At 57.7% G+C, this 13,407-nt stretch overlaps 2 protein-coding genes across 2 annotated transcripts; both read left to right on the top strand.

Moving 5' to 3' along the window:
* Window positions 1-3,215: 3,215 nt before the first annotated feature.
* LMXM_30_0870 (amino acid permease 3) lies at window positions 3,216-4,658 on the top strand (the record flags this gene model as incomplete). Its single annotated transcript, XM_003877560.1, has 1 exon — window positions 3,216-4,658. The coding sequence occupies one exon, from the start codon at window positions 3,216-3,218 to the stop codon at window positions 4,656-4,658; it is 1,443 nt and encodes a 480-aa protein (XP_003877609.1).
* Window positions 4,659-8,721: 4,063 nt separating this feature from the next.
* On the top strand, window positions 8,722-10,554 carry LMXM_30_0860 (putative ras-like small GTPases; the record flags this gene model as incomplete). Its single annotated transcript, XM_003877559.1, has 1 exon — window positions 8,722-10,554. One exon carries the CDS (start codon window positions 8,722-8,724, stop codon window positions 10,552-10,554), a length of 1,833 nt encoding a protein of 610 aa, XP_003877608.1.
* Between the last annotated feature and the right edge of the window lie 2,853 nt (window positions 10,555-13,407).

Below are 13,407 nucleotides of genomic sequence, written 5' to 3'. Positions count from 1 at the left end.
GTGCATGCGGCACTGCAAAGGCGGCCCCTATGCTCGATTTGATTTCGGTTCTCTTTGTTTTTGCCTCCACCACCCTCTATACAGTTCACCGTCCGTGACACCTCTTCATCCCGCTCACCACCTCATGCGCGTCACCATACCGTCGTCGGGCTTGTGCAGAGATTTCGTTCTGAAATCGAGACAGGGGCGGAAAGCCAGACGAGTCTTTAACAGCGTACCGCGGGTAAGCGCAAGCTATGGCGTTTCACATGCTGCACACAGGCTGTCCCACTCTCTGCGCCTTCGCATCATTGCTCATCGGCCGTAGTCTCCTACCCGAGTGTATCACCTCAACCCGATTGCCGGCGGTCGAGATCAAGACATTGGAGAAGGGCCGCTTGTGCGCGGCTCCGCGTGATAGACAGCTGGGAAAACGGCGTGCTGGGCGATCTCTGAGACAGTGAAGTTGTCCTCTCAGTCACCAATGGCGCCACAGCGAAGGACCACTTGGCGCGTGCCGAAGGGCGGGGCTGAGTTGCACTAGCCTCAGTCGGCGAGAAGACCCACCAGGGCGATGCCCTCACCACGGCTGCATCGGACTCCTCCACCTGGGGCACCTCCATCACGCAGGTACTTCATTATGAACGACTTTCCGACTTCTGAGAGGATATTCGGGTCACCTGCGGCAAGGTGGTCCCTACGGTGGTGAGCGTCAGCGTTTTCTGGGTGCCGTTGCTGTTTGACACATCGCGGTCTCGCTTTCGATCTTTTTTTTTCGTCGTCGCACGCTTGCTCTCGGCAGCGCTGCTTCCCCTTGCTGCGCAGAGAACTTGGTGGAACACGTAAACTGGCGTTGACACGTTCTTGTGTGTGCTGGCGACAAGCTCGTCCAGTCGACACTGTGGATACTCTATCCTGGCATCTCTGCAGTCTGCATGGGTGCACGTAGATGCACTGCACTACGCCAGTTGCTGTTGTTTATCCACTTGCGAATTTTGGGGCTCCAGGGATGCTGGCCACCCTCTTCTCTTATGCCGTGAAACAGCTCGCGGTGGCCTTCCCAACTGTTCACTGTATGTTGTTTGGCGTTGTTCGCCACATGCACACCGCTGCACGGTGACTGGCTTTTTTAACTTTTTTTTTGCAGCCGTCGCACTCGTCCACAACCCTGCCAACCCCACTTCACAACGTCATCGGTCGGACTACATTCCTTGTAGCGAGCGAATTCGAAAACTTGTCTTCTTACTGCTGTCTCTGGCCGACAGCCATCCTCCTTCCCAATAGCAGTGTACATGGTGATTGGCAGCCTTGCTGGTGTGGCTACGGACAGGAGCTTTGCGATACACTTGATCTACCCTGTATGGTGGCGGTGTCTTAGGATAACGCACCTCTTCAGAGCGCCGTGGATTGCGATGGTCTTCTCCATTGGCCTGGTACTTCTTGTGGGTCTCATGTCGTGTCGTGACGCCGCTTACCGATGCCTTTCAGTGGGACCTCTACGCTCCTTCCGTAGAAAAGCACATCGCATTCATTTGTTTGTTTATTTGGGAGGGGCGGCGGCTTCCCCACTCTTTTCGCGACTGCCAACCGTCAGTGGGTTACTGCAGACGTGGGGACAAGTTCTGGTTGCTTCCTTCGGCGGCTGTTCTATGGTGCTGTTCTCTCCCGATTTGCGCGGGTGGTGACGCGGGGGCTTCGGGGTGAAACGTATCGACGTCTTCGAGTGTCTGGCCGCCGCCTACTTAGTTTCGGGACGCATGTTAATGCTTCTACTAGGGGCTGTGAACGTCTTTATAGGAGACGTATTAACGTACATGCATGCATGTGAAGCATGGACTGAGGAGGCGGACAGCTCGATGACGTCAAAATGGGATCGCATCTTCTCCAGTGAGGAACCGGAAAGGGACCTCTCTCTCTGTGGTTGTGGCAGCTCAGCAAACATCAAATCTGAGATGCTCTCTCGCTGAGCGCCCAACCGTACGTGAGGGTGTGCTGTCGCGAACGAAGATGTTGTCGTTGGCGTGTGCTAGTGTCGTGAAATATATGTTTTCTTGTGGGCTTGTCGACCTATCGCTGCCTCCGGAACAGCGCTTCGGAGAGCAGGGAGGGGGAGGAAGGGGGAGGCTCTTGTCTTGTGCTTGTCTGTGTGTGTGTGTGTATGCGTGCGTTTTGCCTTTACGCATATACATGCTTATGTCTGCTCGCTTTCTTTTTTTTTGCACGTTTGTCTCACCGTCCGGCAGGTAGCCGACGAGACCGTGGAAGACGTAGAGGGCAGTGCTCCGCCTGTGGTTCTCGAGCTCCCCCATAGTCCACCTCGTCTTTGTGCGGCCTTCCCCCTGGTGAAGTGCGGCAATGTCTTTTTCCTCTTATACTTTGTTTTGATTTTCGTACCTGTCCCTCCCTCCCTGTGTACGTGCGTGCGAGGACCTCCACCTCTGCGGCTCTGCTGCGCGCAGCCACTCTCTCCGTTTTTATTTTCCCTCTGTCTGTCTGTGATACCTTTTCCCTAACTGCTCGGTAGTTCCGCTTTCCTACGACGTGGTGTTCGTCGTATTCTTCGGTGTCCCGCGCGTGGCACAACCCGCACAGGAACCCCCTCAGCTCACCCCTACCTATCGATAGGCTGCCAATGTGGCAATCCGGAAGCTTGGCAGGAGTGACGAGAAACAAACAAACAAAAAAGGAGCCGCAAACAGGCGACGCGCCCCTTCGAGGGCACCCAATACGGTCAGCCAACGGAATCCTCCTAAACATTGGTGCGCCTTCGATATGTACCGCCCACGTGCGCAACCGCGTAGCAAAGAGGTGGCAGTTGCCTGCTCCTCCCTGCGTATCCCCCCCCGATGCTTCAACATATTCTGCTGCCTGTCTTTCACCACCCATGCCTCGCCTCATCTGCTCCTCACTCTTCACAACACTTCTTCCTTGTCTTCAATCTTTCTGATGCAGTCGCACCTAACGCTCTTCAGAGTACCATTGTGGGTTAGTTATACCTCCCCGGGTGCCTCTGTACACAGGTTTCTTCGTTCGCCTCGCCGCTCGACCCCCTCCCGTAATTTATTTTCCTCTACGCGCATCTCTCTCCTCGTTCCTGTTGCCTGCGGTACTCTTTCTCGTGTTCATCATCATCTCCGGCTCCGGGGTCCACCCCCGGCTCGTCCCGTGCGCAGCCCCCCTCCACTGCTAGCGATCTTGCACCCCGTTAAACTCCCTGACACGCAACCGGCAGCAACATGAGCAAGCCTAATGAGCCTGTTCCAGCACAGGTGGAGGGCGAGGTCCTGAGCGACTCGCTGATGGACGGGAACGCGGCCAACGCCGTCACTAAATACCCGAGCGGTGAGCACGACAGCCATCCCCTTAAAAGAGGAAACCTGACGGACTCATCGAGTCACAATGGCAACGGTGCCGACGCCGCCAAGCCGGAGCGCAACATCATCTTCCGGTTCACCGGGTGGCTGATACCGTATGGGGGTGTCATCTCGAACTGCTTCAGCCTTGGCTCCGTCACACTCGGCGGCGGTATCATCTCGATGCCGTCGTCCTTCGCCATGTCGGGCATCATCATGTCTGTCATCTACCTGGTGGTCATCACAGCGGCGACGGTGTACACCATGACGCTGCTTGGCTACGCGATGAAGGCGACGGGCTGCAAAACGTTCGAGGAGCTGTCTCTCGTGCTCTTTGGTCGCGGCTGGGACTACTTCGTTGGGTTTGTCCTGTGGCTGTCGTGCTTTGGCACGGCGGTCGCCTACATCAGCGCCGTCAGCAGCCTCATCACGCCGATCCTCGAGAAGTCGCCCGGCACGCCCGCGTACCTGCTCACCACCTCCGGCAACCGCCTGATCACGAGCTTGGTATGGCTCGTGTTCATGGTGCCCGTCGTGATTCCGAAGCGCGTGAACAGCATCCGCTACGTCTCCGCAATCGGTGTCTCCATGGTGCTGTATTTCGTTGTCACCATTGTGGTGCACTCGAGCATGCATGGGCTGAAGGAGGGCATGCGCGGTGACATGAAGTACTTCACCAGCGGTAACAAAGCGGTTTACGGATTGTCCATCTTCGTTTTTTCGTTTCTGTGCCAGGCTGTGACGGGGTCAGTGTATTTCGAGCAGCGCCCTCGCCCGTCTGTGAGCCAGCTGACGATTGCGAGTGCGATCTCGATGACGGTGTGCATGGTGCTGTACATCATCACTGGCGTGTTTGGCTACTTTGACTTCGCGGACGATACGCAGGACTCCATCCTGTACAACTTTGACCCTGTGAATCAGCCGTACATGATGATCGCGTACATTGGCATGCTGATCAAAATCTGCGCCGCCTTTGCGATGAACATGCTGCCGTGCCGAAACTTCGTCTACCACTGCCTGAACTGGGATTTGGACACGGTGCCGTACTGGAAGCACACCATCGTGATTCTCACCATGGCTGTCGCCATCCTTGTGTGCGGTCTGTTCATCCCGAGCATCAACACGGCCTTTGGTTTGGTGGGCTCCCTGTGCGGCGGGTTCATCGGCTTCATCTTCCCTGCGTACTTTTGGATGTACAGCGGCAACTGGAGTATGGCATCTGTGGGCATCTGGCACTGGCTGGCGACGTACTTCCTCGTGGTGGCGGGTGTCATTGCAGTTGTCTTTGGCACTATTACGACGATCTACTACAGCTTCTTCGTGTGATATTCATCCACGTAAAGGGAGGGCACTGTGGCTCATGCGTGTGTTGACACTCGAAGTGGACCACATTAACGCTGTATTACTTTTCTTAGAAGTGTCGTCTTGCTTTTGTTGCTGTGCGCTCCTGTGCGTCTGTGTGTGTCTGTTCCTCCCCTCCCCTCCCCGCCCGCCCCCTCTCCTTGTTTCTTCGCGCATGGAGCGTTGGGCGGACACTCCGTTGCCTTTTTCATTTTTCCTCTCGCTCTCTGTGCTACCGCTGCCACGCGCAGGAGCGAGGTTTTCTTTTTGTTGTTGTTGACGAAAGGATTGGCGGCGGTTAATGGATGGAGGGGCCGTTCACCTCTGCTGTGTTGTCTGTCCGCGATGTCGTCCCGCCTCCTCTGCCACTGCGCCTTTGCTTTTCTCCTTCACGCGCCACTTGGCTTTCCGGACGTCGCCGATACTGCCCCTTCGGGCGAACCCATGTTTCGGTAGCACCGGCCCCATTTACGCACTCGCGCACTCCTTTTTTCTGTCCTCCCGTGCAGGTCCGTCACCGCGTCGGATGAGAGGCACGGAAGACGGGAAGGGAGTACGTGTAGGCGACCGGTGGAGTGGGGGACGGCGATGCACGGCGATGAAGAGGGCTGTGTGGCACACATCCTTTTTATTCGACGTGTGGGTGGGTTGGGCCAACAGTGGGACATGCTCCGCTTTTTCGCGTTACCTTCGCTTTTTTTGTTCCGACACGCTGGCGCACCTGCTGGCTGCCCTCCCCTCCCTCTCCTTGAGCCGCTCGTCTTCTTTACCCTGGGCGTGTACGTCCCAGCGTTTCCCTCTGCTCGCTGCATCGCTATGCTCACCTCTCGCTCTCTCCTGCCTTCCTCGGTACGCACGACTTCAGTGGACGTCTTTTATCTCTGCCGGTGCTGCTGCTGCTGCTGCTGCTGCGTGCATTTGGAGGCGTTTGGGGGTGTTCGCATGCTTCTCGTTTTTCCGTTTTGTAGCGGGTGAGGGGTGTTTCTCTCTCTCTCCTTCGTTTGGGTGATAGACGCAGGAAAGACGCATTTTCGTGGCGCTAAATGATATCAGGCCCTCCCACACTCCTCCTCTGGTGGTGCATATACGCGGGCCCCGATGTCTCTCCAGCGCGCAAGATTGGGGCACTTCTCGCCGGAGCGCACGCGGGCAGATGAGCGAAGAAGAGCGCACAACTTTGTCGTTGTGGCTTCGCTTTGCTGCCCCGCGTCTCTCTTGCTGCAACGTTCATTATCGGAGGGCTTCCTTTACGGAGCACATCTAGTTGTCCATCAACTACAAGCGCTCGCACTGACCCGCACACACACCGCTGAGAGACGCCGTAGGCGCCACAAGAGCGTTTGACCTCCATCAACGTTGCGCGCCTCTGTCGCTCGCTTTATGCAGCGGAAACGAAAAGGGGTGTGCGTGGTCTGTGAGTGTAGCCGCGGAGTGAGTGCGATGCAGAGGCTGCGCGTGCAGTGCGTGGCTCCGTCGCTGTTCGTGCTGCACTGCGCGATTTGAGCTCTCTTTCTCCCGCCTCTGTGGACTGTGTTCTTCGGTTTGGCTCTGAAGACGTTCGCCGCCCGTCCTCTCGGCCCCTCCTGCCTCACGCTGTCGCTTCCCCACCCACACGCTCGCCTCGTTGCCCACCCTGCGTCTGTGTGTTGCGTAGCCGCGCTCACTTCGTTGATGGGCCCGCACGGCTGCGACGCGGTGAAGCGCAATTCTGTCGGGTGTGGTGCCTCCGTGAGTGCGTCCGCGCGGCATGTGTGCGCGAGCAGGGCCACGAGCACACGCGTATGTGGTGTGACACGTGTGTGGGCGGATCATGTGTGCATCGACGGAGATGACCCTGCTCTGTAGGCCTTGTCATTCTTTGCGTGTGCCTCCTTGAAGTTTGTTTTTCGAGTAGCCGTGTTTCTCCCCTTCCGGGGTGACGTTGCTATGTTTTGTCCTGCGTAACAAGCAAACCTCCTCCCCACCCCACCGCACCCCACACTCCTCGCCCCTCGCATGCCGCGTCCACTACGGCGAAGGAGGCTGTTTGCAGCCTCACCCGGAGCGGCATGTCTCTGCAACCATTTGCTTTGTGCACTCGCCTGTGCGTGTGCGTCATGTACTTTCATGGTATGTGGGCCTCGAGGCGAGATGCGCGCATGCAATGTCGGCTCTCTTCTTGTTGTGCTCTCCAATGTCTGTCGGCACCTCTTTGCCCTCCCACGCTGCTGCACGTCTACAAGCCGTGTTTGCAGTGGGGTGCACACACAAGGAGAGAACGACGGCAAGAGCTCGAGGGTGTGCTGATAGCAGTAAAGTAAAGAGAGCTGGTCGGACCGTTGTCATTTTGTGTGTGCGCGCACGTGTTTTGTGCGCGTGTCTTTTTTTTTTGGCCCCGTCGCTACTCGCGTGCTTTCCTTCTCCTCTTCGCCTTCGTTTGTGCCTTCGTGCTTGATGCGCCTTCTCTGCCTCACTCTCACGTCCGAGGCGAAAGCGAATCAATGCCGTGGACCACGCGTGAACAGGCTTGGCTTCTTCCTCTTCTTGGATGGCCTGGTCAGCGGCTGCTCCTTCTGCGCGTTACATTTTTCGTTTTTTTTCTTTTGTGTTCCTGCGAAATGGTGTTCCCTCCTCCTTGGCGGTGATGTCTTTCTCCCAGCCAGCAAGCGTATGCCGCATTCTCTAGATGGTGCTCTGTCGATGAATGTCCCGGTGCTGCCGTAACGAGAAACAACGGAAAATCTTCAAAACAAAAAAGAAAAGCGAAATCCATCGCCGCTGCGCGTCACTCAATGGAACACCAGGCTTTGCGTGTCCCCCATCTAATGGTTTCCCGTGTTTTGTTTCTTGTATCTATTTTGCTTGAGCTCTTGGCGCCCCCAACCCCTCAATGTGTTGATCCTGCATGGCTGTGAATCGGACGAAGCACGGTTGCGTTGTTTCGCAGCACATCCATCTAGTTTCGCTATCTCCTCCGTTGATTTTTTTTAAACACTACTAAAGGCGAAGGGCAGCGGGCCAAAGAGGATGGCGTGTCTGACGCGCATGACGCTCGTCCATAATTCGCTCTGCCGTTGCCCCTTTCGGACTCCTCACAGTCGTTCATTCTTCTTTTTCGAACGAGTGGAGGTTTCCCGATGACGGGGGGACACCCGTCGTGCGTGCGGCATTTTATGGCCGAACACCTGCTCTGTGGGGACGCCAAACAGCCTGCGACCTGGCCTTGGGTGCTGGCTGCGGACAGCTGGTGCGGGCGGACAGGCCTGCGTCCTGCCTGTGGTGCAGCGCGCATCTGGATGAAGGACGAGGGGAGCCCGCTAGGCTCGTGACCGGTATCGACGGCAAGACGGGTCGTGCTGGACGACGAGGGCACAGTTGTATGCCTGCAAAGGTAGGCGAGCCGCGGTTGTGTGTAGAGTTGCTGACCTGTTAGGCGGGTGTACGGGACACTTGTGGTGACGGGGCACATGTCTTTCCAGCAGTAGCGGAGGACTAGGTGGTTGCACCCGCGACAAGTTGGTTTCGCGTCTTTTGCTTCACTTTTGTGCACTTATTCTCTCGTATGTTAACTTTGATGGCTTTATATCGTTAGGGTGCGTCCTCTCATTTTCTGGATACGTGGTTGCTCTCATCGCGATCGACTCACATGCACGTGAGGAGGCGCGCCGTCGACCTCCTTACGCCTCTCTGCCGCAGCGTTTCCGTAGCCGTGACGGCACGGGATGCAGAACCCGCTCCTCAAAGCGTCGATCGGCGGGTCCAGCGGGAAGGACGGGTGTCTCAGTTTGACAACCTTCTTGACCTCAGTTCTTGCACGCTGTGCTTGATGTGTTGGGAATAGTAAAGGGCGCTGCTTCAAGTTAGGTGTTCTCGTGCCGGGCAATCGATCTGTCTCCCTATGGTCTCTTCGCACATGTGCCGACAACCGCCGCTGCGGACATCAGACTTACTCCCTCCGCCCTCCTGTTCTCTTCGTTTGTAGGTACATGTAGTGCGGCACCCTTGCTTCACCGCCTCCTGCTTCATTCTTCAAAATTCCGGGCCACCTCGCCGAATACCCACTAAGCGCATGAGCTCGACTGGTCAGCATGCCAATATCGGTGACCCGGATGACTACACGTACACTGAAGACCCGGCCGGTCAGCAGGTGAAAGTGCCGGTCTCGAAGGAGTACGTATTCAAGGTGGTCATACTCGGCGACTACAGCGTAGGGAAAACGTCTCTCATCAAGCGGTTACTTTCTATTCCGGCCTCCTGTGCATCCCCAAGCCGCCATGAGGATTGCTCTGACATGGACGACAGCGTCGGCGACAGTGATGCTGATGACGCGCTGGCCGCGGTGACGCCAACTGTAGGCACCGATTTTTACTCACTCATCCTACCTGATGTTGTCCCTGGTGCGTCCGTGCGACTCCAAATATGGGACACGGCTGGACTGGAGAAGTATGCGGCGAGCTACGAACGTACGTTGAGAAACGCGTCCTTCGTCATCTGCGTCTTCGATGTGACGAACCCCAGCAGCTTGCACAGTGTGGTAGACCGCCATCTCTCCCTCGTTGCCGAGCACGTTCCTCACCTCGACCAGGCGGATGTCATGGTAGTGGCAAACAAAATAGACATAATCGCCGATGTGTCGACGAGCGGCACAGCGCTGCGCAGTGCGCGAAAACGGGCCCGGCTACCGGACAACGCGTTTGTAATCGCCATCGATGAGGACGCTTCGACGGCCACGAACGACAGCAGCGCGGATATCTTCGCAAGCGCTGAGGGTGCTAGCGAGGACCCAATTGTGACGGCACGCAAGGTGCAGGCGGAGGTGTTTGATCTCTTCACCGATGTCCACTACGCCGAGGTGAGCGCTAAGACGAAGCAGCATCTTCGGGAAATGCTGCATGCCGTCTGCTACGCGCTGCTGCGAAACAGCGTCGGTGACAACCCGAACCTCCGGATTCCCGATGGAACACCACCGAGTGAGGTGCTCGCGCACACAGTATTGCCACAGGCCGCCGGTGCGAACTGTTCGACAGGGGCCACTGTACCCATCTTTTCAGCGCCTCAGCTTGACCCGGCCACCATCAAGACGCCTCCTGCGGCGGTGCCGCGAGACTCGCCAACCACGGGCAGCTTGCGTCCACCACGAAGAACAACTTCCGCGCCCCCTGCCGCCAGTTGGCGTTCTACTGAGGCATTTTCGTTTGACTTGGCGCCGACACAGTTCAGCTCTGAGGCGGTTTTCTCTCCGGTGGACGGATCCGACGGTGCCATTGACAAACCTGGCGGTGATGGGTCTGCCCTGCTGCATGTGGTCGCCAGTGGCGACAGCCCCGTTGATGGGTCCTCCACCCGACTGCCGACGCCACGAGGGGATCTTACAAAAGGAGTAGATGCTGGCGACGTGCACCTTGACTCGACGGGTGGTTCGACGGAGCCGCGGACTGGGCCAGATCCGAAAGAGGATCCCAAGGCGCGAAAGGAGCGCGAGCAGGCAGAGATGAAGGCTGTATTGAGCCGTGCAGGCCGGAGGAAAGCGAACCCTAATGGGGGCGACGCTGACACAGGTAGCTCGGCGGCATGGTTGCAGGGTGATGCAGATAGGATGGAAAACGACGTCGCTCTTGGGCTGAAAAAGGCCGGTGATGCGTCGTCTGCTTCCTGCCGAGGACCTGTCTCCTCTATCCTGGACTCGCACGGAGTCCAGGATCATGGTAAAGGTAATCAAGGCATCCGAGGCCGTGACTCTGACGATGACGACGACGGTGTGCGCATGCAGGTGCAGCTAAAGGAGCGATTTGCCCAGATAGAACACGACATACGCCAGAACGCCACTGCAGCACATCAGCGCGCCACGAAGGCCAAGAAGAAGACGAAAACGAAGGGAAAGTGCAACTGCTGCGTACTGTGAACATCACGAGGCGCTGGTGCTGTGGTAGCCGCGTAAGGGGCGTAGGCGATGGCCTGCCCTGGTATCCCCTTTCCTCATCGCTTCTCCCTTTGTTTTTTTTTTCGTCCCTGGATCTCCTGTCTCATGTGTGCAAGCGTGCGAGGTTCGGCCTGTGCGGCGTCGCGCAGCGCTTCTCTCTCTCTCTCTGCGTCTGGTGGCCGCTGTCGCCTTTTTGATGTTTTTTTCCTTTTTGTTTGACGTGTGGCGCTGCCTTCCCCTTCTTCCTCTGTTCTCATCCTCACAAGTCTCTTCGCACCGCCCGCCGCTTGTCGTTCGCGTAGCTTCTCTCCCAACCCTCCCCCCGCCACTCGTTGCTGTGGACAGCCAGACGCCAGGGCCTTTATGTTCGTTTGCTTAGAGAGGAAGAAAACCCGATACAGGCCGAACGACAGCGGACGGGTGACGATACTCATAGAGTCAGCGTCCCGTGGCCCCGTCCAGGCATGCGTCACAGCATCCCCTCTATCGACAGATGGCGGCGCCGCTGGTGGAAGGAAGCGACCCTGTCGGTGCCTTGGATGGCGGCCTCTCGCCATGAGGGGTATCCGTGAACCACATCCTGGGGTTTGCCGCCTCTGCCTCCATGAAAACTGTATGTCCGTCACGCATCCTACTTCTTTCATGCCGCTCTTGCTGCCGGACAACCTTGCGCCTGCAATCGCACAACGTTGTCAGACCCATAGCCTCGCTGCTAGCTATGGCCGACTATCCTTTTCCTGGCCAGTACACCACATACGGCGCCTACCCACCGCCGCAGCAGCCCGACACGGCGTACAGCCAGTATGACCAACCCACGCGCAACATGTTCCATCAGGCAGCGCCTCCTCTGCAGCAGCCCCAGACGACCTATGTATACCAGCCGGCGCCACAGCCTCCACCGCCGACTACGACGGTGGTTGTGAATGAGGGCCCTTACGGGTATGGGCAAGGGCTCCTCCCACCGCCACCGCCGCCGCGTCCGGGGCTGCTGGATGTCTTGCTAGACCCAACTCACGAACACCACCATGGAAATCCACCAGGTCTACCTGGCGGGCTTGGTGGCCCTTCCGACGAGCTTGGCAGTTTTGGCGGAGCACCAGGTGTGCCAGGGCACCAACGCAACGGCGGTCTCTGGTAGGTTCGAATTCATAAAATGGCAGCCAAGGGCACAGCACCATCTTTTCCAGGGCTGCGCTATCCCTTGCGTTGCCTTTCTCCGAACTATACCGATGAGCCACCGTGGTGTTTTTTTTTGCTCCTGTCGTTGTCGCTCACAGCCTCTGCATGGGCCGCCTTCGCCGTGTGCCCGTGTTGTATGGAGGTCAGCTGTTGTTGCCTCGCACACGTGTGTGTTTCCATCCGCACCGTCCTCTCTTTTTTTTGGAGAAGCGGAGGGAGGGGGGGGGCTCTCTGCTGCGAGCATGTTTTTCTTTCTCTTCCTGACCTTTGTCCCTGCAGGGGTCACGTCCGCCGCATCGTACTTGACTTTCTCGCTAAATTGTCTCCCTCTTGTCCTTCTCGGACCCCCACCCAGTCACCCTCTTGGCTCATCATCTCTGCTGGTTGGGGGGGCTACAATGCGGTGACTGCGACGCCACGGAAACTTACCTGCGAGCTGTGCAGCAAGCTACAAGACACGCGTCCACTACCTAGTGAGCGCACGGGTATCTCTAGCCCGCTCAGTACACCACCGCGGCTCGCCTACCTTTGCAGGCACACGGTTCTGCCCTCGTCGTCCCGCACGAGCTGTCCTGCCGTCGATACCGGTCACGAGCCTAGCGGGCTCCTCTCGTCCTTCCTCGCCCTTCATCCGGATGCGCGCTGCACCACAGGCAGGACGCAGCCCTGTCCGCCCGCACCAGCTGTCCGCAGCCAGCACCCAAGGCCAGGTGTCAGGCTGCTTAGCGCCCCCCCCCCAGAGCAGGCGCTCGGCCCCCATGGCACCACGCCGTGGCCGGTATAAACGAATTGGTTTGAACCACTGACGCACCGGAAATTATTCACTGTGGAAGTGGGTCTACGAACCAAGCGGTGATGAAAAGGACCCGTTCACGTGCTAGTGAAGTAGCGTATAGTCCCCGAGAACGGCCGTAGGATCTGCGTAGCTGTCAAACCATCTTTTATTGTTTGGCGCCGCCTCCGTGAGTACGCTGAGACTACCATGCTGACTTCTGGTAGCGCAGGCCCCGTTGTTCTCCCTCATCACACTGAGCCGTTTCCATGCTGGCGATCGAATGTGTGCTGTTTCTACCGTCTTTTCTGCTTTTGTGGTCGCCTCTTTCCTCGCGGAATCGGCTGGCGGCTCCGGCGAATGGAATGAATGCATGTGTGTGGGCAGCGACTCATCAAGGGCTTCATCCTTTGTGTGTGGTGGCCACGTCAGCTGCTATCGTCTTTCCACTCTGGTCAGTCGTCTATCGCTCCATCATCACTCTCGCTGACGTATGCTCCGTTGTACACAGACAAACCGTGCGTGCATTCCTTCCGTGTTTTTCTAGTTCTTCATGTCGTACCCACCTCCGCTGGGAGGATTTCCGGTTCCGTTACACGCGAATCCGCCAGCCCCTGTGCAGTACCCGAACCCTCAATACCCGCAGTACGGCGCAGTAGCTCCCGGCCCCTATGGCGCTCCCGTACCTCCACCTCAGCCGTACGGAATGCCTCCGCAGCCGTACAGCTCTCCAAGTCCCTATGGAGGCCCCTACGCACCGCCTCCCCCGCCGCCACAGCCGCATGTGATTTACATTCAGCAGCCGGCACCTCCACCACCCCCGCCTCAGACCATCATCGTGCAAGGCGGCGGCTGTCAGGGTAGGGAGTACTACTGTCGCCGAT

Source organism: Leishmania mexicana, chromosome 30, assembly GCF_000234665.1.
Source record: "Leishmania mexicana MHOM/GT/2001/U1103 complete genome, chromosome 30".
Taxonomy (NCBI): Eukaryota; Euglenozoa; class Kinetoplastea; order Trypanosomatida; family Trypanosomatidae; genus Leishmania; species Leishmania mexicana.
The sequence above is the reverse complement of the archived record's forward strand: the minus strand, read 5'-3'. Positions and strand labels throughout refer to the sequence as shown.